The following is a 23,709-nucleotide window of genomic DNA, read 5'->3' as shown; positions in this document are numbered from 1 at the left end:
CATAATGTGTTCATTTTGGCACTTTCATTGTTGACATTCTGCATTCGATCATCGTTTGAGCGAAACTCAGATAATCCCTTTTCTCTTTTCAACGTGGAATCTTGTGAGCGATTTGCATTGATCTAGTATCTGTAGAAGTCAATGAAGAAAACGAGGGTGTAATCTGTCTTCAATGTATTTCCCCCCAAAGTGCTTGTGATTTATGATGATGAGTACAGAAATCTCTCACAAAGCATGATCATTCATTCTTACCATCATAAGTACAAATACTGCAATTAACAGAGTCTGGCGACAGGATGCGGGCCTTAGGCCTTGAATCGAGGCAAAGGACATGTTATTTTGAAAATGGATCAATTGATGTGCACTTCTTTTCAAAACAAATAAAGAGAATAGAAGCCACTCAAAACACTGTCAGACATAACGGCGCCTGTGGGCTATATACATTAAAACCATTATATTCTATTGTTTTCTCTTTATATTGTGACAATATCTCCCTAGCTTTACTTATTCTGTTTACCACTTTCTGTCTGATCCATGAAAATTACCCACCTCCATGTAAAGCTTATTACTGTTGTAGTTACAAGTTTTGGCAGATTACTCACAGGTCCTAACATTCTGCCTAACTGTACGTTATCGGCTTTTCACCAGAATAAAAAAAAGTTTCAACAGATAAGAATGTTATGAAATCCCTCCATAAACAATAAACAGGTTCTAATCACCGCCTGTAGCGAAATATCTCTAATATGAGCCCTCTCCACAAAACTGAAAATGTTATTATCTGAGTAAAATTTATATTCCTAAATTTCTCATGGCATTTGCCTTGTCAACTGATTCATGTCAGTCAATGTTTTCCCCACATTCTCCCCCACCATGATGGGCTTACCGACAACAATTAAGTCAGCAATCGTGTTTAGTTCAATTAATTTGATTGTAAATTAACCACGCGAAGAGCAAATCTCTATAAGTCTCCTGCCATTTATCAATCATTTCGTTCTCCCTTGTCACAAACAGTAGATTATGGTGTATTTGCAGATGATATACTGCTGCACAGAGATAAGACATTACTTATAGGGGACAGAGATATGAAGGCTGTGTTCGCTCAGATGTAGAAGATCAGGTTTGTTACGGCCCAGCAACAAAAACTAATGGGGTTGGAATAGGCTGATAGTATCCCTAATGACTCCATTTGTCTCTCAGCACGTGACCAGGCAGCTTGATCAGACATAAGACCTGCAATGCGGCCTGAAGCAGCACCACTGCAACATTCTTCAGTACCTTCCATTTGTGTGTTGACAAGAAGCCAGGTTTCACAAGAATTCGTCTTGTTTCTTAAACCGCTTACAGTCTTTGGATCCTGAGGAAATATTGGAGAATGTGTGCAAAATGAAGGACGTTGTTTATGCACAAGTGTGAAGACAAAGAATACAAAGTATTCAAAAATTGATAAGTAGAAACACACATGCAATATATACATAAATATGCGTGTGTGTTTCTACATATCAATTATTGAATACTTTGTGTGTCTCTCTCAGTATCCATACACACGCACAATGCCTCACCTCATCTGCACTGAAAACCTCTAGGGGCGTGTTACACAGAATGGTAATGCATCAGGTGTGTCTTTCCAATTTAGACATATACGCAATGCAAACTACCAGTTAGTTCGAACCTAGCTAGGGACATAAAAGTCAATGTCCGAATGCCTTCATGGGACTCCCAAAGAGAAACATTCCATCTATTTTATTTTCCGCATGAATGTGCCGGGAGATTGGAGGTAGACAACTTCCTCCTTCAGTGGTCGGCTTCAATTCGTGCCCAACTATCACGGCCCCATTACCACCTTTCAATTGCCATTCGTTTGATGGCTAGAATCCGAGGCGGTAAAACCAACCTAGTGTGGCGAACTGCAGTCATACTCTTCCTATCCTCGTACAAGAAACTAGTTTCCTGCGCAGTGACTTTTATCGGAAAAACCTGCAAAGCGTATGCCTTAGATGTGACGACTTTATCAAACATTTATGATATCCATTTTCATAAACGGACATATGAAATCCAGGTTGGGGGAAATTTGGACAATGAGGCTGGCTGTTTAACACAGACACATCAACAATATGTAAGCATATCATAGTTTCAGGCTTAACACGAACTATGCACTGCAGTCATAAGTAATTTTATAGCTCTAACACTGCACCTTTAGCAAAGAGAGAGGGATCCGGAAATAATGAGTCATCATCTTGTTTGAAATTATGTTTTCCTATTTGCACAATATTGAAATATTGTAATTGTAATTCCACAAGGACTTTGTTTCCTGGTGAACAGTATAATCTTGACTTCCTATGTCCACAGACAGGAAATGGCCCCATTCTATTTCAGGTCTGAATTGGCTTTGGGGACAGACGCCCACAGTAATCTACCAACTCAGGAGTAACAACAGGCACTATGATAAGATTCCTTCCTGAAATAGTTTCCGTTATATGTGGTATGGCATTTAGGTAATTCTCCTGAGTCGTGATTGAGGATTCAATCCCAGCACAAAGCAACCGCGATGAAATTTACCCTGACGGTCTTCACAAGCTTGCTGCGGACACCCTATATATAGGTTCTCGCCAACCTTGTTTAGATCACACAAACCTCCCAATCAAAAGAGATACAACTAATGTACATACTTTGTGGTATTAGTTACGTCTATTTTTGTTTTACTCAAGTTGTGAAATTGAGTTCTTGTGACAAAATAACTGCTGCTGAGTGAGCTTGTCCTCCGCATTTCCTTGTTTTCCGAAGTACGCCTCCTGGGGCATAGGATACCAAATTAACCAGTCTAGCAGACCCGAGAAACACAATCAACCATCAAGCTTTTCAATCATTGCCAGTTCAATGAATTTTCACAAATGTGAATCAGCACGGTCCTTTGAGCTAAAGGAATATGGCCGGAATCAACAATGATAAAATGTCAATGAACAACACACAGGGCACTCTGTAACTACGAGGGCAGTAGTATAGTGTCCTGGTAAGAAGTAACAAGAAAGTAGCTCTGCCATTGCTCGCGGCTCGGTGCGGCTTGGTGCGGCTCATGAGGTCATGTTCGGGTTATGTCAAGGATACCTGGAGGTCATGTAGTGTTAGTACTAAGGGGCAGCGAGGGGCATTTGTGTGAGGACTTCAACATTCGCACACAATGAAGGACCTTCGTAGAGGTGAAAACACACTTATTGATCTCCTCGCAAACATGACACTGCAAACCACCCACGCGCCACTCTGAGAAACTCCCAGCCAGTATCTTCCATCTAAAGAACAGATATAAAGACCAATAACTGAAAGTACGCTGTCATGTAAAGTATTTGACAAACGCCAATAGGCCAGTATACCTAGGTGCCACCTTAAATGACCTTGTCATATACAGATCACATCATGAAGACCAACATGAAAGTGGGAACCAGGAACAATACCCTGGAGGAATTGCAAACATCAACTACAAGGTATGGTGCAGAAGTCAGAAACATCTGAACTACAACCACTGGTCAGTGCCATTCTACCACCGAGTACATCTGAAGATGGTGAGACTAAATGGCTATCCCTTGTTCCTGGGCCCTGCCATTGACACTGGTTCGATAGGGTATAGGAAGCTATGCCTTTTACTTGAGGCTCTTCTGAGATTGCTGAGTGCTGGAAAAAGGGTGGTGACGATCATTCTCCTGCTTGAATTCCTCCCTCTGTGCTGCTGCTGCTCTTCTGGTGTGTTGAACAGGTCCAACTGTAAAGTTTGAAGTGATCTGCTCCACATCGGATAGACTTGTGGCTCGAATGGTTGTGACATCTGCACCCTACATACTCGCCATAATGTAGTCAAACACAGGCTTTTATAACATGTATCTTTGTCCTTCAGATGTAAGAACAGGTTTTATGGACAATGGGAAAATGATCACCTCATCGTGATTTCTATCCATGAGCCTTTCCCGCGGGATCTGCTGCTGATACCGCCTGCATTAAGCATCCATCAAACTGCGGGTTTTCTCTTATCTTAGCGTGATGTATGGCCTAGTATGTTGATAACAGCCTCCCAACCAAAGCTTTGCAGCTAACAAAGATTTCAAATAGTCGAGCACTTGTTTATGAGTAAGGTATTGGATCTATCATGACACATAAGAACGGAATAGTTACGAAGCTATAAACCTGTAACCAAATAAACCGAATTAGAGCTTCTTTATTAGGTTACTATTAAGAATATTGATGGATCAAGTCTTACTTAATCTTTCTCGGTCTACGTCAACGATAGTCAAACACACGCCTGTAAGATCGTAGGGTCATAAATCTGCTGATTAAATACGTCAAAGAGAGAATTTACCTCTTTGGGTTCCTGGCATGCGATGTGCTGTGCAATTGAACACGGTGTTCTCAGTGTTCTGAAGTCTTTCTCTTTCTTCCAACGCATCGTCATAACATTATCACAGCAAACCATCAGGTGCATAAAACGAGATAAACACAAACATGTTCGTCACTTTCCTGGATGACAAACGACTCGACAATATCAGGCGTTTGCAGCGAAACGTGTAATTGAGATCACTAAAAGCAGACTTACCACCCGTTGAGATACATTTGTCTTAACTCCCAACCTCGCGTGATTGCATCAGCCAAGTAATCCCAGATGAAATGTAGAAACAAGTGCTCTTTTATATGATGAAGCTCTGATAATTGTCGTGTGATCAATCAATCATCTCTGGAGAATCATTTCAAAACAAGTCAACCAATAACGATTATCTTTTCTCATATACATGCTTCTAATCCATGTATTTGGAGATTCTGTTACAATACACTTGGTTACCAAACTATTTCGATTGATGGTTATAATGTTACTTGCTAATAAAAACTGTAATCACATTATGAAATACCATAAAAGCATTCATAGGATTGATCACTTGCTGGATTACTTGATTAAAGTTCAGTAAAGGGTGTACCGAATATGATAATAAACGATGGAGACAATCTCATTAGATCTTTCCAACACAATCAATCACCAATGATTACTACATAATGGCTCTTAGCTTTCATCTTCAAGACTGAAAACGATACATCTATCTCGTGATTATAACAACGCCCAGTAAACCCTCTTACATTTAGAGGATATTTTTCACTTTGTTAGATTGCAGGAAAGCATTGTGGCCGACGGGCAAATACAAAAAGGGCCCATCATATCTTAGTGGACTTTCCTGCTACTAGACTGAGCATTAGCATAACAACAATGTTGATCCTGTCTCCAGGCATACCGACTTTCCAAATGCACCTGCTACGAACTCAAATTTAGCAATGGTAAGACGTACTCAGCGCTCATGTTTTCTTGTGCTCCTTTACTACGGAGAATGGTCACAGAAAATAAGATGCAAACTTGTAGACTGAACTTGATGATCCCGGGAATACGCAATGACTCTATCACCCTCTTTGACCCTCACTCACGAAAAACTTTAAGACTATCACGGTGCAGTCCTGTTTCCTAACTCCTTGGCTATTCCGCTACTCCGACGCATGCCTGCCCAGGTAGAAGGAATGCCTACTTAGTCATTATCATTAACCACCAGATGAGGTGCCACCTGTGCTTAGAAGATCTGGGTAAGACACATTACGTGCTCACATTTGCATTATGCGAACATATAGGACTAAGAAGAGTAGAATACGTGGCAGGATAAGAAAGTAGGTCGCCATGCTTAATCGACCATACAACCACGCTGATAACCTTCGACCATGTGCGCACTTACCTCTCTTTAGTAGGAAGTAGCAATGTGATAAGACAATGTGAAGCGTACTCGTTATTGTCGTTAACCGAGTATCAGATCATAGACTGATAACTATCGTGAGACTCCCTTTCAACGGGTTGAACTTTATCTCCAAACAATCATAGTTCTGTTCGTTCGTGTGCAATGATAGACTCATTGTGACTTTTAAAAGAACAAAGCTGGAAGTAGCATATAGCGTTCTCCATTCATTTCCCCATGCGGTCTGATTCAATGATGACTCTTGACTAACACTTTTAATTTCACGCTTGCCTAAGACGTCATGCATAACAGACGACCCTGGGAGACATAGGCCGAACACGCTAAGACGGAGGATGAACCCAATTTTCCAGCTTCTCCATTTCGTGTACAGTCCTGACGTCATCTTATGACCTTCGTCGGCATATCAGAGGAATCTCCCATTTGAAGTGGCATTTATTGGCTTATAGTTGTGGACCGAGAGGCCAGACCCGGGCCAAGAGACGACTGTTAACGGATCATAAAACACCAAATGGATATCAGACTTCTCCGCAATAAGGTTAATGCTTGCTGCAACTCTGCACAATGAGTCGGCCAGATGGAAAGGGCAACTTTTTGGCGAATGGGTCAGGTGACAGTAAGGTTAAGAGCATTACTTTGAAGGTCACGATACGCTATTCATAAATCTCCACCTTGAACTTACCACTTCTTCAGACGAATGCAAAGTGTGTGGAGGATGCAATCTTCCGTCTATCTTATTTGGAACGATGATGAAGTGCTGCTTCTGGTAGTTTCCAATACACAATTTTCCTCATACATTCTGAATGAGTTGCACTTTCCCCCACGCATATAGGAGTGTCCTGAATTGAGCCCTTTGAACATAGACTTAATATCAAGTTCGATACGGATGGCAAAACTGAGTAACGACCGTGCAACAATTTGTCTTTGAGTAGAAAATGTGTCTATCCTGGTAAAGTGAGACGCGGTTTTTACTCTACTACTTTACTTCATACTATCTAGTAGCTATTGATGTCATGTTGGTAAACCACTCATATGTTCCACCCACTTATACTTTTCTTCTCAGCAGCGAAATTACCGTATACGTAGGTAGAGGTTAAGTGAAAGTCCATTTTAATACAGCTATGTCTTATTCCAAATGGCACCTCTTTCAAATTGATCCTGAGGTGAATCGCGTAGTCAGATACTACCTTAGTCTCATTTTCACATGGAATAGCACTATCATGGTTCTAGTCGTAAAATGAACAGGCGTGAAAGACTAAGAAGAATAACTTCTTCCTTCTAAATGCGTGACATGTGCTTTTGTGGGACATGAACATTCCATTTTCTGTGTACATTGTTGTGAAATTTGTTCAAACACTAAAACACCTAACTGTATCATTTTTGTCCACACAAACTCTGTGAATTCGTACACACTTGTTTTAAGAAGAGGGAAGAGACATGTAAACAATAGATTCAATGATAGCATAGCATAATATGTTTGATTATTGTGTAATCGATAGATATAACATAGCATAGATTTGTTTATCTGACTGTTTAAGAACGCTTCATGAAACGATTCTCTACACTGAATACAATACATGTGATATTGAAACTACTGTACTGCATTTAGCCCATGTAGGCATGAACGTGCAAATAAAGATTATTGTCATTGTCATTGTCATCATTTATGTCCATATACATCAGCCTGTATATTCCTGTCATTCCTCTTCGCTCTGGGGTCTTCCTATCCTACTACTTGGTATTCCGTACGCACTGTGGGAAAATAGACCTACTCTGGTGATGAGACGGACTTTAGCCTGATCCACCCATTTCCTTTAGACCTCTTCAAGCAGTTCAATCGAATGTTGCTGCCTCCGGAAGGATGTCGGCTTCTTAACAAGCCTCTATCATCATCGTGGGGGTGATTACCAGGGACGTATTCAAGTGGCGGGTTTTCACAGCGGAACATCAAGCAATTCAAGGGCACCTTGAAGCAAGGAAGTTTGCCCGAAGGCATTGCCTGCAATGATAAAACGTTGTTGCGATGGGCTGGGCAATCGCTGGAACTTTGTTGGTAGATGATGCCGCAATGAAAGGGAGTTTGTGTTTCCTGGGTTACGGATGGGAAGAACCGATTACATCCATTCATACATCACTACACAGTTACATTCGGGATGCCCTGTTTCCTTCTGCTGTGAAAGATCACAGGTTATGATAAGTTGCTTCATACACAGGTCCATGGAAAACAATAAGAGGCTAATTGAAGAAAGAATGAGTGCAACAGCAGGGCCGCTGTAGATGCACAACTAGTCAAAAACGATGGAAAACACAAACGACACTGATGTAACCAAGAAAGAGAGTTTAATTCAGTTGCAATGTACAGCAAACTTTCACGCAGGTAGTCAAAGAGAGAACTTTCAAACACGCTACCATAGCTCAGTCAGTCTTCATGTAAAATGAATTGCACAGTGACCACAATAAGTGATGTTGACAATTATATGAAAACTGATATGTGGTTAAAGTGCCGGGGTTATAGTTCCGTGACTTCGCCTGACACGACCATTAGGCTGTCGGACCCTGTCACAACCGGTCACTCAAGTCTGCTGACGGGTGACACGTAGGATTTGTAACTACCGTCCAGCCTGACACTGGCAACCAGTTAACATTAAGGAAACATGACAGAAATGGCGGGGATAGTACAAGAAAGATTTTGAATCGCGCGATTAAAAAAAAGAAACAAAACTGTATTGTTCTTCTCGTTATTGCAGTTGATTTGGTAAACACTTAAGACATTGTTCGCATTTACATCAAGCCGATAAAGAGTACGCCTCGCAAAAGCACGTTTAAAGATGCAATGACTGCTACACTAGCACCTTGATAGAATACGTGACGATCTCCAGGACATAAAGTGTAATAGACACGATCTTCGTCATCTTACGCAATGACTTAGCCGACAAACAAAGCGCACAGCTAATGTGCAATTATTGTTCCGCCAGATTTGCCACTCAATACCCCCGGCTGTTTTGTTTCAACTGCGTCATTCCGTAAAAGCTTTGACAATCATCCCGAATATTAACGCGTATGAGGGATCTCAGGATGCACAGCAGGGCTCTGATCGGCATTCCAGCGAAGATAATAGTTTACAATCCACGGAAGATAGCGGCAAACGGCTTCCATCAGGCGACGCAGGTGGTTAACGGTAGAGTAATGATGATTTTTATGGATATTTGGTATCCCAGAAACTATAATAGTTCCCAATGCTAAAGGTCCCGTAGAGGTCAACACCCAAGGGGCTGGACGCTGAGTGCACGGAGAGAAACGGCTGCCCTTAAAAACTTCAAACTTCGGCAGGGTTAAACTATGTGATATTCTCCTCATTTCAGGAAAGCACCCTTAATGGCGCCACTCGTGAAAGCTGAAACCGCGCGTGGCAAAGGTTAGAGCCGAGGGTGTTACTTCAGTGTCATCCACACCCCTGATCTCCGTAAAGGGCCATCACTCAGTCTGGAGGGGAAACCCGAGACAATTCATCATCACTGTCCGCACGACAACAACGGACGAGACATACTGTAGATGGTCTCTCGGTCAGGAAATCAAGGAATTCCATAGTTGATGTAGAAATGCACGGAATCATCCTTTTTGTACCTTCTGTACTTTCGTATCATTGTTATAAGAAGATACATGTTTTAAGAAAACAGAAGAAGCGTGTAAATCATAGATTAAGCATAACGTAGTTTTCTTAATATTTTTTTATATTCTAATGCATTTAGCCCTTTGTTGGGCATGAATATGCAATAAACTTCATTGTCATTGTTATTTATTGGTTTTTGTATTCCATGTTGGGCTCCCTTAGAAATCGGTCACGAGGCTGAAGGGACAACCCAACTATCTCCAAGATGAATAGATAGATAAAATAAAAGTACCAGTTCCATAATATCCTCGACATGCACACACGCACGCATATACACATTCAAGAAAACACAAACAATCCGTATCCAACTCAACTCTGCATTTAAGATGCGTTGATACTGGTGGTGGGAGGAAATCAGTATTTCGTACCATGATTTTCTGCAACAGCAATTTGTAGAGCCGCACGACATAAGTATTAAGTGCTACCATTAATGAAAAAGTAGATTAATGTTGCTACGTGTATGGAAACCTTCATAAACTCGCCGTGTGTGAATCGCTACATAATGCTCCTTGATAATGCCTTACTTCTTGGAACTTTGCCTGATGCACTAGCTTACAAAGTTCAAAACTTTTACTTACATGTCAGTAGTCCGCAGCAACTTTACGACTCCAGGCAGTTTTAGATGTACAGTTAATGGCCTCCTGTTCCCGAATATTTCATAAAGTGTTACGTTAACACAAACGTGATTACAGAGTTTGGCTGTGTTCCAAATACCGGCTTTGGCGAAATCAAGCGCCGCTGAAAGTTTTTGAAAGTTTCTCGCAGTTGAGTTTGCAAAGATGCGCGGATTACCATGAGTCTGACTGGCATGGAAGCTTTCCTACATTCATATGTATCGCGGTCACGGTCTTAATATGATTTGCCAGCATCAAAGTGGCACACTGAAGTATTCCCTGTGGCATTATAGCTTGATATGGTATGACGCAGTTTGCACCATTATCGGATTGAAGCAGTTTAGGACTGATAAGGTAAAATGAGAAAACGCGCCGCTTGGCACGTGATGCTGCAATGATCCGTCAGCAACACTAGATGCCGCTTTGGCACGGTCGGTGATGCACAAAAACAACTTAACTTTGAATAATGATACTATAAGAGACTTCACATGGATAACTTTGATAGATACACATTGAAGCTGGTGTGTAACGGGCTATATAGATACAGATATGGATACAGGTTAGCCTGGGTTCCATCCTATTTAGGTTGTATTTATTTACTTATTTATCTTTAGGGTGGTCCCTTCAGTTAATTAACTTAGTAACTGATTTCCATGGGAGCCCTTACATAACGTTAACTGGGCCCCCCCCCCAAAAAAAAACATAACTGGAGGATGGGGGCCGCTGACAACTTACTAGGATGGAACCCAGGATAAAAGATGGTTACCTTGTGACATATTGTTACGATACGATATGAGACCGTGTGTAACTTACCTACATCGACTCTGCGGCGACGCATGTGGTGAGGTTGAGGACCTTCCAGTAGCTATGGGGGACCGGGAGAGACGGAGGGAGCGAGTCGGGAACATCCGAACAACCAGCACGCTCAGCTGATGATGAACTACCGTTGCTTCCTGAAAACAAAGAATACAAACCATCGATATTTCATTGTGATAGCTAGGAAATGTTATGATAACCGGAAGTGATAAAGTATTTATTACTGATCAGTATACAGTGTTCTGTTGAAGCTGCTGTATCTCACATATTTCAAGGCGTTGACAAAGACATCTCAGAGGCAGCTAGAGAATCTACGAACTTGGTTAAAACTTGAAATCGTATTGACTAACATTCGAAGAAGACTGATTGAGCAAGTACTGATTTCTTATATCATGTCTTTTTCCACATTTATTCTTTCCACACTGCTTAAGAGCTGGACATGTTACATATCTAAAACTTTATTTCTCAACAATTGTATATATATATATATCATAACGCACGGCAACTTGTACAACAATTCGGGACCATGTAGATAGATTAGTCCATCCGGGCCTATCAGTGCCAATACCGTCGGGCGGACCTGATGTAAGGGAGTAAAGCCGGTCTTCCCGTCTCGTCGTGTACAGCCTGCTTAACAACATGTCACAGTCAGCCTCCTGCATGTATAAATTAACACTGATGGCGCCGCGGAATCATCAGTGTCCATCGCACTCGCGTCTCATTAGGCTGCGTGCGGGAGGCCGATACAGCATGATGGATGCGCAGGGATCAGCGCTGCATGATAAACGTCCTGCAGCGTGAAAAACAGCCCGGCAACGCTCCGGCGGGATGGATGGAGGGGATCCAACACGTCATTCAGGACTTACTGAAGACGGGCAAGAAGGATGGTCCGTACGACCTCTGCAAACGTTCACATTTCCGAAAACTCGTAGAGCTTGTTTTCTTATAGAAAGGGATCTTTGGGATATTAAGGAACACTTTTGAAAGATCCCATCTGCGATGCTAAAACGGGATATACATGTTTTGGATTAGGCACTTCCTTTACAAAACGTAATCTATCGTATATCACAAGCTAAGACCAACGTCGCAGAAATAAGATGAATGAATGTCTAACTCACAAAGTTGATAATTCCAACATAACTTTCGTTTTATCTGTTTCTTGGAGTTACTGATTCGTTTTTCAGATAGTATACTAGTACATGATACTCGATGAGATTTCGAAATCAAAATTCCAAGTTTACACAAGCTAACAGGCTACTACGGTCTCTATTTTATTGTTCGTTAAGTGAACAAAACTTCATGCATGTTAGGAATTGTAGGATCCCTGACAGCGTTCACTTTTACGTTATAGATGCGCCCTTTTTCGAAAAATCCCAACCGCTCTATCTAAAGTAAGCAAATGGTGTGTAGGAAACCATGTTTTCTTGGTTGATGATTGCGTTCTCTCGCCAAATCCAACATATATACTGTATACACGTTGTTCGGACCAGGCGTGTCTGTGAGTCTAGTGAAACTATGAGAACGTTAGCAGTACCCTCACGCATCAACTTTGCCCCATTTCTAACCTTTATCACAGAAACCGCCGCGGTCAATTCCAGCTACGATGTCGAAGTAGAGTTTTAATCTCCACCTGATAGAGGGGAACTTCAACACCGTCTGGGCAGAATATGCGGAGGGCATGCTTGAGTGATGAAAAATTGATCGGGCTGTATGAGATCGACTTTTATTACGGCTTCCCCTTTATGTGAGGACAACTAACGGGGGTAGCGGAGCTTCAAGAGGTCATTGACGTACGTCTGAGTGCTGGGTACGTATAAGCGGTGGGTTAGGAGTGTTGTCTAATGACATGCCTGGTGTAAATAGGTAAGAGGAATGGCTGAGGTAGATGAACTGCAAGGGTTTTACTCTCAGAACATGTACGTAGCTTGTATCACACACACACACAAACAAACACACACACACAAACAAACACACACACACACAAGTACACCAATATCTAAATAATGTACCTTTAGTTTCAGTTTCCACCAAACTCTCAAACAGACTTATGATTGACCAATGGCAGCACATCCTGACCGTGCTAAGGTATCAGCATCGACTAATACGGCCTGTATGCCTACCACCATGACCGGCACTTCGCACATGTGTCTTTTATTGGTGCTACAAAAATCTGTCCCTGTGCAAATGCTACATCAGCTGCACGCAGAACATAGACATACAATAAAAGATACGAGATCCCCAGTGTTGATGCCACCACTGGTCGTCTGTTGTTGAGTTCCTTTTACCACCACAGTAAAAGTGCCCGCACAAAGTACAGTGGAAGGCTGGCGTCGTGCCATGGGATCAATATAAAACCACATTACACGGACAAAGTACCAGTACATACTGCACAGTACCACTCAGAGACAAAGTTAGACTTGTCGTACACGCATTCAGGAAATCTACGACGCATTCAGGAAATGTTGCATTGCTGAGAATTTCTATCTATAGAATTCGGTTTGCTACAGCAATTCTATAACAAGTGAGACTTGTAATGTCCATTGATATTTTACAGTCATTACACAGATGTCCCCTGTACTTCCTTCATGTGATTTGATTACTAAGACTCCCATTCCACTAGACGGCGATCGCCCTGCACTCTCTCTGCGACCGAACTCGAATTTGTCCAGTCCTTTATTTGATAGTTGGAATATCATGCAAGATGCAAAAGTATGGCTGAAAAGACAACAAAACACACAAAGCGTAAAAAAAATCTATGAAATTCGTTGAGCGCTCTGTTAAATTTTTAGTCGCAGAGAGCGTGCAACGCGGGCGCCGTCCTAGTGGAATGGGGATATAATTTCTATGATGTATAAATAATTAAAGATTACACACTGCGGACTACCTTAATCCAAAGAGACAAGTGGCATTTCTTAGACTCCACAATTTACCCACTGGCAGCTACAACGGAACAATAGTCACGTTCACGAACCGTCAGTGGAACAGCAGTATGTTTAACTCGTCATTATTTGCCGTAAAACCCATGTTAATGACATAAAAGGTCACTTCTCATCAAAACAAATTGCTGAAAAGCTTCGTGATTCTTTTGACATATCGTCGTAAAACTCCGGGGTAGACATGCGTTGCAGCATTTTGTCTGACATATAGTCGTGAAAATATTGCGTAGACATGCGTGGCAGCATTTCGTCTGACATATTGTCGTAAAACTACGGGACGAAGATCCATTCCTATTACTCTACTCACCCGAGGCGTCGAGACGTGGAGCTGACGTCATATACCTAGCTATCGAGCCTCGTCCCCAGCCGGGAGAATATGCCGCACGATCTGTCCTGTCAGTAAGTATGACTTTATGTTAGGGCCCTGTCACACTTGAGCGTATATTCAAGTGCGCATGAGTTGCGCATTAACATTTCTTAGGTTTAAGGAAAGTTTGCGGGGAAGAAATTGTTTTCTGCGTTGACCCACCGTTGTGCAGCCTAGTTATCGAACCAAGGAAATGACTTATTGGGCTGAAAACTCAATATTGACCAAAAACATGTTAATACGCAACTCATGCGGGCTTGTATATACGCACAAGTGTGACAGGGGCTTTAGTCCACCATTTCACTAGACGGCGATTGCGCTGCGACCTCACTGCGACCTCAATTGGATTGGTGTAACCGGTGACTTCATAATTGGAATATCATGCAAAATGTAAACGTATGACGGAGAAGACAACAATGCACACAAAGGCGTAAAAGTATAATTTTCAATCTATGAAATTTGTTAAACGTTCTGTTAAATATTAGGCCACAGCGTGGTCGTAGGGAGGTCACTGTCCTAGTGGAAAGGGGGTGTAAAGAATTACTGTACGAGTGGAGTCTATATATAGGACTTGCAGCATCATTTTCACCGGTATTACACCAAATGTTTCCCTGAAAACTTGCACCAAAGCTATCACCGAAAGAGAGTACATGTATGTAATATTGATGGCTTCATACATACTTCAGTATTTACAGGTGTGGACACGCGAATGGAGACAGACGACGGAACAGCTGAGCTACATCGGCAATAACAGGCATCGGCGAACGAGAAATTGCATCTCCAGTCCACCTCGCAAAGGAATAGATGGAAGATTTAGCCTTAAATCGTCCTGGCAATAAATTTGAATGTCAACTTGTCCTGAGTCGAGATGGATGGGAAATAATTTTTTCCACTGGATGATAATCCTGTGCCAAGGTTGTTCGATTTCAAAAGTAATGAATGTTTAAGCTCATTCCTTCCATTATTTTCCGCTTCGTTATTTTCATTTGACATGTCATAACTGGAGATATAAATCAAGAGTCATTTTACGATGTCGTGATTTACAAACATGTTTAAGAGTTAGAAAAACATTTTCTGACATAAGATGATTCTGTCTTTATCTAATGTAGGTGGGTGTGGCAGAACTCATTGGCAAACACAAAAATGACTATATCTATTCAGAAGGCAAAAATGATACTCCAACAACTCTTAGATTTTCAAAATACACTTGATTATCTTGGTGATCAACGTCTATCCAGAATTGTAATGAAGATCTTTATGAGATCATGTTCGTCGGCGCAGCCGCGACCATTTAGATAAGACTTATCACAAATAACATCTCATGGTGTTGTTACTACGCCCTCTAGCAATACAGAGAGGCATCGCTATTATATCAAAATGAGAAGCGAAATATATTTGAACATGTACGGCACTAGACACTAGATTGACCTATAGCTTCAACAATTCGTCTAGTTGAAATTGTTGATTAATCTATGATGATTTAGTTCACCAATTTATTTTTACAATATACTTGATGATTTATTTCACCCTTCTTACAATCTACAAATCAAAATCCGAAGTCTACTCAACATTACAGATTTACAAAATGAATGCAAAGTATCAAATCTAAAATAAAATGCAAACAAAATAAGTTTACAAATATGATAGGGTCTCAACTGAAATGTACCATCAAATAATGGTCACTTTCACTCAGGCCTACACAAGCATGCAATATTGGGTATGTGAATAAAAATGAAAGTGATCAATCCAATTCCTCAACTTTACACTTGTACTGCTTACTTAGTTACTTAGAAGCGAACAAAAATGAACTGCTTATAAATCAAAAAGAAAATCATTTTTCATATTTGATACAACATAGTTGCGAATCGCGATAAACAATTCTATAGACTGAATTTCACCTTATAGTATATTAAAACGTAGATCCACTTTACAAAGCATCAATTTCCTTATCATGATACTGTCAAATGAAAAACAGGATAACGAATCTTCATCATTTATAAATACTGACCATATCAGTATCGTAAAACTCTTTTTTTTTTCAAACATATGAAGCAACAAATGATAGAATACGTACGAAGGTACCCCCTGTCCTGAAATAGGCTATAACCCCTTTCCACTCACGACAGGCGGCAATCGTTGAACGATCATTTGAGCGACGAAAATGCCATTAGTGCTTCAAAGCAATGCCATGGGTGAAGAAGTGTATTCTGTTAATGTGAGTGTTTTGATGCCATACCTTTACATCATGGATCATATTCAATTTACAAAGTCATAGGCTATACAAATCCAACGTTGGTCGCTGTGAATACTCTCAATCAAATACATATGCACGACTGGCAGATGTCTTCTTCTTGTTGTTGCACGCTTTCTAAATCTTAGGGCCCTGTCACATTTGTGCGTATAGTCAAGTGCGTTTGAGTTGCGCATCAACCTTTTTTTGGTTTAAGTAAGGTTTGCAAGGAAAAGTTGTTTTCTACTTTGACCCGCCGTTGGGCAACCTAGTGATCGAACCTAAGAAATCACTTATTCGACTGCAAACTTAACCTAAATCTATAACATGTTAATACGTAATGCTAGGGTCACATTTCCAATCCGTGACCCGGCCGGGCAGTCTTTGGGAACGGAAATTATGATATAAACAGACATATACTAAATACTAAACGTACGCAAAATTATCTAAGAGCATAGCTTGTGCAGATTTATTGACATACACTTTGATTTTTCGTTTCCGCAAACAGACAGCCGGGCCCCGGTTAGGAAATGTGACCCTAGCATTACTCATGCTTGTTTATACGCATAAGTGTGACAAGGGAGTTACAAGAGTTGCTGAGTAGGATTATACGTCGCTGTACTGGTTCTGGTCACCGCGCACCAGTGTGAACCCCAGGTAACAGAGAGATGCCAGCAGCCCCAGGCCCGTCACCACCCATGTGGCCGTGGTGATGGTGAAGGCGAAGTTGTACAGGACGGGTTGGCAGTAGTTCGGACTGGTGGTGTTGGTCAGGTCTACCATTGGGAAGGCAGGGTACACCCAACTCGTTCCTGGGAGGGAAACAGCGCTGGTTTTACTCATGTTGGCGTTAGAAGCAAACTTTTCTAGACCCTTCGTCCTTTTGCAATCATATCATACAGTTGACAATACCAAGCGTTAATTTTCATCAGCACATACATGGTTGACACCTAGAATTACATCCACACACTGCTGAATAAGCTTGAGGCCCCTCAATTCAAACAATGCGTCGAATATTTACTGCCTAATCGCCATATACATATATATATGTGTCAGGGTAGAGACTGCAGAGTAGGGCAGATAATCGCCGACTCTGCAGGAAGAGATCCCGATCGGAGTCGGTAAATTCAAAGATACTCTCTTAAAAGACAGTCAGAACTTTTCAACTTGGATTTTTGTCATTTTAGATCAATAGATTGACTTGAAATTTAGGATCTTTAAATGGAAGTCGGAAGACCACTCTGTCGACAGAGACTTCGATCGCGATCTCTAGATCTACCGGTCGAATCAGATCGCAGTCTACCGTGTCATATGTGCATGCTGTATTACCTCCACTACCGAGATTTACATGTACCAATGAAAATGACGACATAAAACAGCCTACAGTCAATTACACAGTACAAACCTCCGATAAACCAGACGAGGAGGAAACAACCCACGATGCCCTGGAAGCAGCATTGTCCGGGCGACTGTAGCACGTCGGGCGGGTCCTCCCCCGCCTTCTTGTGCCGCGCGGTGAAGGTGGGCAGCAGGAGGAAGATGCCGTACACGATCAGGTACACGGGGATCATGTACTGGATGGGACAGTCGTGCACGTACACGGAACCTGGTGGATGTGTGGGAAAAACAGTCAAGTATCGTATTCATGTTTTTGATTTATTTATTTTATCTATTGTATTCAGGTCAAGTTATTTGCTGGCAGTCACTTTGCTTTGGACATTTATCTTATTAGTGGCACCTTCATTCATGTTTTCCTGAGAATTTTGTGTAGCTAATAGAGAACACGATTGTATACCTAACATGAATATGATTATATACCTAACTGATTTATGTGTGGAAAAGACAGGCAAGGATCGTATCGTCAATTCATATCAAGTTTTCTACTACCGGGACAGTACATTGGTTCGGGCATCTATATTAGCACCTTCATTTCTCCTTTCCTTTCATGAAAATACAATGTTGCTACCGATGAAATAAGATATGACAATAGAAACCTATATACATAATTGCCGAAGTCGCTAACGTTTCGCTCATCTATGTTGTTGTTTGCTTTTGTTGCTGTTGTTGTTGTTGGTGGTGGTGGTGGTGATAGTGGTGGTTGTAGTGGTGTTGTTCGAAGTACAGAACATGGACCACGCATGCGCCTTTGCTCTAATACTCACCAACTACAACCATGGCCACTATGATGCCGAGAGAGACCAGCCGCCAGAAGGTCTCACAGATGAACACTGTCAGCAAAAACAAACACAGGTAACGGGTCAGCTCAGATCTATTACTGTGTACACACGACTACACAGGTGCATGGACCGCACATGTTACAGGCCAAGGAGAATCATCGCCCCTACCGCGAAATTACGTGTTGTACAACGGCTTAGCGCTTGTAAATACAGCTGCAATAGATATCGAATGATATTTCTTTTGGGTGTATAATTATGAGTCCTATACATGATAAAAGTACACAGGTGCATTTTATTCCTAGATAATTAGCTGACACGTACATTCTGGAATGAAATTAGTTGTGTGGGAAACAACGGCATCCGATTATGCATGCAATCATCCAGTCTTGCCATCCCAATGTAAAGCATGATGCCATACGTGCAAACACACACGTAAACCGCCTTCCCTAAACCCCCGGTCACACCCCCTTCCTGGGATATCCTAAACTTTGTTTGGGTCTTGGGAGTTCCGTATTGAGATTGAGATGTGTATAACAGTAAATGACAGTGTCAACTAACTTTTTCAACTTCTACATCTTGATAAGACGCGTAACGACACCTGAAAGACTGTACATGCATGAACACTAGGAACATACACAATTTCTACCTGCCAGAACGAAACCACTCACAAGCTGACGAACAACAACATTCGCCTTCCCCCCTCCCCACATAGATTACTGTATATGTGTATAGGCCATGTCGCGCTGCAATACCTAATCTACGCTTCTCACCTGTTCTAGTCGACTCCTGCTCACCCATGGTGTATCAGGACGAGTCGCCCCTTCAGTGTTTGTTCAACTCGGACTAACTCTGTCAGCCCAAACAGCGCGGAAAACCCGCCCTCACTGAGGGAAACTTCAGCCGTAACCTTTGACCCCGCCGCGGGTATGACATACCCGAGGGCAATGAACCCTCTCGTGACAGGCATGTGGCGCAAGGGACTATTGTACAGTGTGCAGTCTATATATATTATGATCAGACCAAAATCACCTTATGGCTTAAGGGTAAACAAACATATGCCATACTGGCTTTTTTTTTCAAAATCGGTGTTTATTTAATGACAGAAAAACACATGTACAGATGGCAAATGTGGCTCAAAAACGAACATGATATGCACTTCTTTGTGTTTAGAACGTTACAGTAATTACCTTCGCCGAGAAGGTTATGCAGAGGGTAGCGTTTTTATGTATGTTTGTATGTAACTATGTATGTATGTAAAAGACCAGCATAACTCGAGAAGGCCTAGATGGATATTTGGTAGGTGGGTAGGTCTTGATGAGACCTAGAAGTGATTAGATTTTGGATACCCTGGCGGCTTGTTCAAAATAAAAAGCAAAGGCGATCCTTATAAGCGCACCTGCCCGACATCTTAGACAAATAAAACCATCTAACATGCAATGATGACGTTACATAATGCATACAACTGACGAAAAGGCCAACTCCGCCTGTCTACACGTGTACCTCACCTTCAGTTATAAGTCAGACAATATGAATTAACATACTATCTAAGTGCCCAGTTAATGTAAGTACAATTACAGAATGACGGCAACACTTTTTATGTGGTTTGTCAGCTCTTGAAAAATAAACTTGTGGATTACGGTGTACACCAAAACCATTTCATACGGTGTTGGAAAATCCCTGAAAGAAAATTATGCTATTTTAGGATGAATCATATTTGATTCTCTTCGGCAAATTTCTGCGCGCTTTACCATTTGCCAGCATTTTATGCTGATACCCAAAAACAGAAGAAACCCTTCAATGAGTTACACTGTAATTCAACTAGGACGGCAACCGCGATGCGACCCAGTGATTTGACAAAGCACTTTTTTTAACGCTTTGCATATCTTGTTTTTTTTTGTCATATATTCACATTTCGCATGATATTCCAATTATGGAGTCAAGTTTTACACATCCAATTTACGCCGCAGCGCGATCGCCGTCTAGTGGAACTGGGGCCTAAAGCACAGGTCTAGCTCTGTATCCGACAATACGGTCCTCTTTTTCTTCTCAAACTATGACATATCCTCGCCGTCTTTCCCAAGAATCAGATTGAGGAAGGTGACAGACCGTCACCGAAACGTCAACTAGGTAAAACACTTGGTTTTGTATAAAGACTTTTGTTAACATGTTAACATGAAATTCATTCTTAAGCGTAGGCTTGTATCTAAAGCCCCCCTCTCAGGGACCCGCAGCACTCAACGAATTTCATCGACCAAAAACCGGATCTTTTTAAGCTTTGTGTGTTTTGCTGTCTTTTTGGTCCTACTTATTATACGTTTTAAATGATATTCCCATCATAAAGTCAAGGGTAAGACAAATCCAGTTTAGGACGCAGCGACGCCGCCAGCGTGCCGCGGGTCCAGTGAGAGAGGGGCTTAACAGTACGGTCTGTTTTGCCTATTAAACTATGACATGTCCTCGCCGTCCTTGCCGACGGAACAGACGACCGTGATGACGCCTGCGCACAGGCCCAGCGCCAGGGTAATCCACACCAGCGTGGTGATGGTGAAGGCGAAGTCGTACAGCACGAAGTGACAGTACTCGGGACTGGTCGAGTTGTTCCGGTCAACCACGGGGTACGCCGAGTACACCCACACGTTACCTAGTATGATGACAAAATGAGACAGGATAAACCACAAAATAAGTGAAATACTGAAAAAGTATGCAGGTTTTTAGATACACAAATCCTACAGAGGAAAGAATCATTTTTCGATAGTGCGATGTTCAATATAATAACAAAGGAATTTGGACATTTTACACACAAACATGCAAGTTGATAAAATAAGATATAAGTTTATTGTAAATACACGCCCTAGGGCTAATTGCAAATACATGTGACATAGATATAATAGAAACAATGATATACTGCTTCCTACTATCATACTTTGATATACTATACAATCTAAAATATTCATCAATCTAGTTGTGATGGGTTTGACTTCTTCTTTAAATGATACTACTTCTGTTGAATATAAGGAGAAAATATTGGATTTTGGTGTCGTATGGTCTTTAAGTGACCACTGCTCGCAAGCATCCCAGATCTTCCTGGTTACTTTGCCTACATAGTCACATTGTGCTTTTATCCGTCAGTCATAATGTCCAATGATCCAGGCTAAGTGCTTACCTGCGATGAACCAGCCGAACAGGAAGCAGCCCACCACGCCCTGCACGCAGGAGAAGACGGGAGACTTCATTATCTGGTCCGGGCCGAACTGCCCGCCTGCCCCGCCCTCCGGCTCACCGGCTTCGTCCTGGTCCTGCCTGCCATGCACGATGGAACCGATAGTCGGCACTAGTAGGAAGACGCCGTACACGATCAGGTAGATGGGGATCAGGAAGTTGATGGGACAGCTTTCTCTGTACACTCCACCTGTAGATGCACGACAAATTATGCATTTTATATGTTTTCATGTCCAGAGAAACTTTCATAGCCCTCTTGTAGTCACCGAGATGAAGCTATTTTGTCGTTTTTTAATGTTTTCAAAAAGAAGTCGAACTAAGTTAAGAGTTAGAGTTAAGATTTTAATTTGGGTCATCAACGGTTGGTTCACACACACACGCACGCACATACATACAGACGCACCAAGAGTACAGTGCAAGCTATTGCTGGCTGTTCTATTCGATCTCATGACGAGAAATGTATACGTACTTACCAATGATGATCATACACAGGATGATGAGGAAAGACAGCAGGCGGCTGGCATTCTTACAGGTGAAGACTGGGGACATACAACAATTGTCAGATCTGGTGAAAGCAGAGCACCTGTGTTGAAACCATCCTTTGAAAATGAAAGTGAAACCCACATTCCTAGCTATATAGCTCCAGCCCAATTAACGCACCCCCCCCCCCCCGAAACTCTCACATACGAACACACATACACACACACACACACACACACACACACACACACACACACACATATGCATGCCATCATGTTACATTTACACTGTATATTACAGTACTGTACAGAATTGCTATTTAGAGTTCATGATGCCTTTATAGTCAGGGTGCAGAACCGAAAAGATCACCGCAGTGAAAGCGGAAGTCAGAAAGCGACGGCTACATATGGCGTTTCTGGATTCAGTGACAACAAAAGTGGCGTTTTCACTGTACTGTGGGGTTCAGAAGGTGTCCATATTGGACTTTATGACGGCTGCAATCAGGCGGTAGTGGTTTTAATGTACAGTATCGACCACCCCGCCCACCTCTTTCCTTGAGTCGTAGGCCCTGCCATACACCTGTAAAACCTGTCCGTATGGTACACTGCCTTTCTGACTTCTTTCTTGATACAAACCATGTCTGCCTATGGGTGACACCTAGCTTGCCCGTTGTACCAAGAGCCACGGCTTCTCTTCAAACGCACTTCCTACCCGTGTCAAGGACAAGCTCCGCTCCTCGTCACCTCTCCCCTCACTTCGTATTACCCATGAAATATTTACAATGGAACCTGTAGTCTTTCGCCGATGATGTTCAATTCGTAAATAACGGACACTCACCTTCCATATTGTATCACCTACACGAGCAAGAAATGGCAAGCTTTTCTCAAATTTTCACCAAAAACAGGAAGTGAAACTCGCGATCTGACTCCGACAGTTTGAAAGTTTGACCCCAACAACAGGCGGGAAAACCGTGACTCACCAGACGCCCCCCTCCCTCTCTCGTGACATCGATCCTTTGTTTTGTATCCTCAGTGACGTCCTGGGGTCGGAGTTACTTTCAACCCAAACAAATATCCTAACTGAAAACAAAAGGGTCCTTTGTTGAGTCCCGTGCACTAAAGGAATAGGTTCTTTTTCACGATCGTGTCTAGAGTTACGAGTAGATTGCTGTTAGCTTGTAACTCCGTTATCAGCCGACAGGCAATAAATAAAATAACACAACTTCTGTATGCTCTGCCCAGCATACAGGAGCTTCGTGTACGCTTGAAATAATATTTGTCCTTTGCAAACAAACCGTACCTTTGGGACTTCTATGGCGATGGCCTTGTGTGTTCGTTGCTATGTGTTTACCGCTCATTACGTAATTACAATAGAATTTTCTAAGTTGTATACCACGACACAATTCACGCATGAAAGGGCTCCCTTTTTGTAGTTAATC

General features: G+C 42.0%; 2 protein-coding genes across 2 annotated transcripts; both read right to left on the bottom strand.

Moving 5' to 3' along the window:
- Positions 1 to 15,298: 15,298 nt before the first annotated feature.
- LOC136436229 (transmembrane protein 272-like) lies at positions 15,299 to 19,509 on the bottom strand. Its single transcript, XM_066430031.1, has 4 exons — positions 19,343 to 19,509; positions 18,558 to 18,623; positions 17,801 to 18,001; positions 15,299 to 17,207 (listed from the first exon to the last, which is right to left on the bottom strand). Exons 1-4 carry the CDS (start codon positions 19,368 to 19,370, stop codon positions 17,002 to 17,004), a joined length of 501 nt encoding a protein of 166 aa, XP_066286128.1. The 5' UTR covers positions 19,371 to 19,509; the 3' UTR covers positions 15,299 to 17,001.
- A 1,495-nt stretch (positions 19,510 to 21,004) lies between these two features.
- Positions 21,005 to 23,472, bottom strand: LOC136436228 (transmembrane protein 272-like). Its single transcript, XM_066430030.1, has 4 exons — positions 23,109 to 23,472; positions 22,265 to 22,330; positions 21,736 to 21,981; positions 21,005 to 21,213 (listed from the first exon to the last, which is right to left on the bottom strand). The coding sequence occupies exons 1-4, from the start codon at positions 23,113 to 23,115 to the stop codon at positions 21,017 to 21,019; spliced, it is 516 nt and encodes a 171-aa protein (XP_066286127.1). The 5' UTR covers positions 23,116 to 23,472; the 3' UTR covers positions 21,005 to 21,016.
- Between the last annotated feature and the right edge of the window lie 237 nt (positions 23,473 to 23,709).

This window comes from Branchiostoma lanceolatum, chromosome 6 (assembly GCF_035083965.1).
Source record: "Branchiostoma lanceolatum isolate klBraLanc5 chromosome 6, klBraLanc5.hap2, whole genome shotgun sequence".
Taxonomy (NCBI): Eukaryota; Metazoa; Chordata; class Leptocardii; order Amphioxiformes; family Branchiostomatidae; genus Branchiostoma; species Branchiostoma lanceolatum.
This window is presented reverse-complemented; position numbering and strand designations above follow the sequence as displayed.

Excerpts from the sequence above, each read along its gene's own strand:
- LOC136436229 (XM_066430031.1), bottom strand. The coding sequence starts at position 19,370 with ATGGGTGAGCAGGAGTCGACTAGAACAG. Across the intron at positions 18,624-19,342 it reads GCAGGAGTCGACTAGAACAG|TGTTCATCTGTGAGACCTTC; the intron begins GTGAGAAGCGTA and ends TTTTGCTGACAG. Across the intron at positions 17,208-17,800 it reads CCTCGTCTGGTTTATCGGAG|GAACGAGTTGGGTGTACCCT; the intron begins GTTTGTACTGTG and ends TTTCCCTCCCAG.
- LOC136436228 (XM_066430030.1), bottom strand. Across the intron at positions 21,982-22,264 it reads CCTGTGTATGATCATCATTG|GTGGAGTGTACAGAGAAAGC; the intron begins GTAAGTACGTAT and ends GTGCATCTACAG. Across the intron at positions 21,214-21,735 it reads GTTCGGCTGGTTCATCGCAG|GTAACGTGTGGGTGTACTCG; the intron begins GTAAGCACTTAG and ends TCATCATACTAG.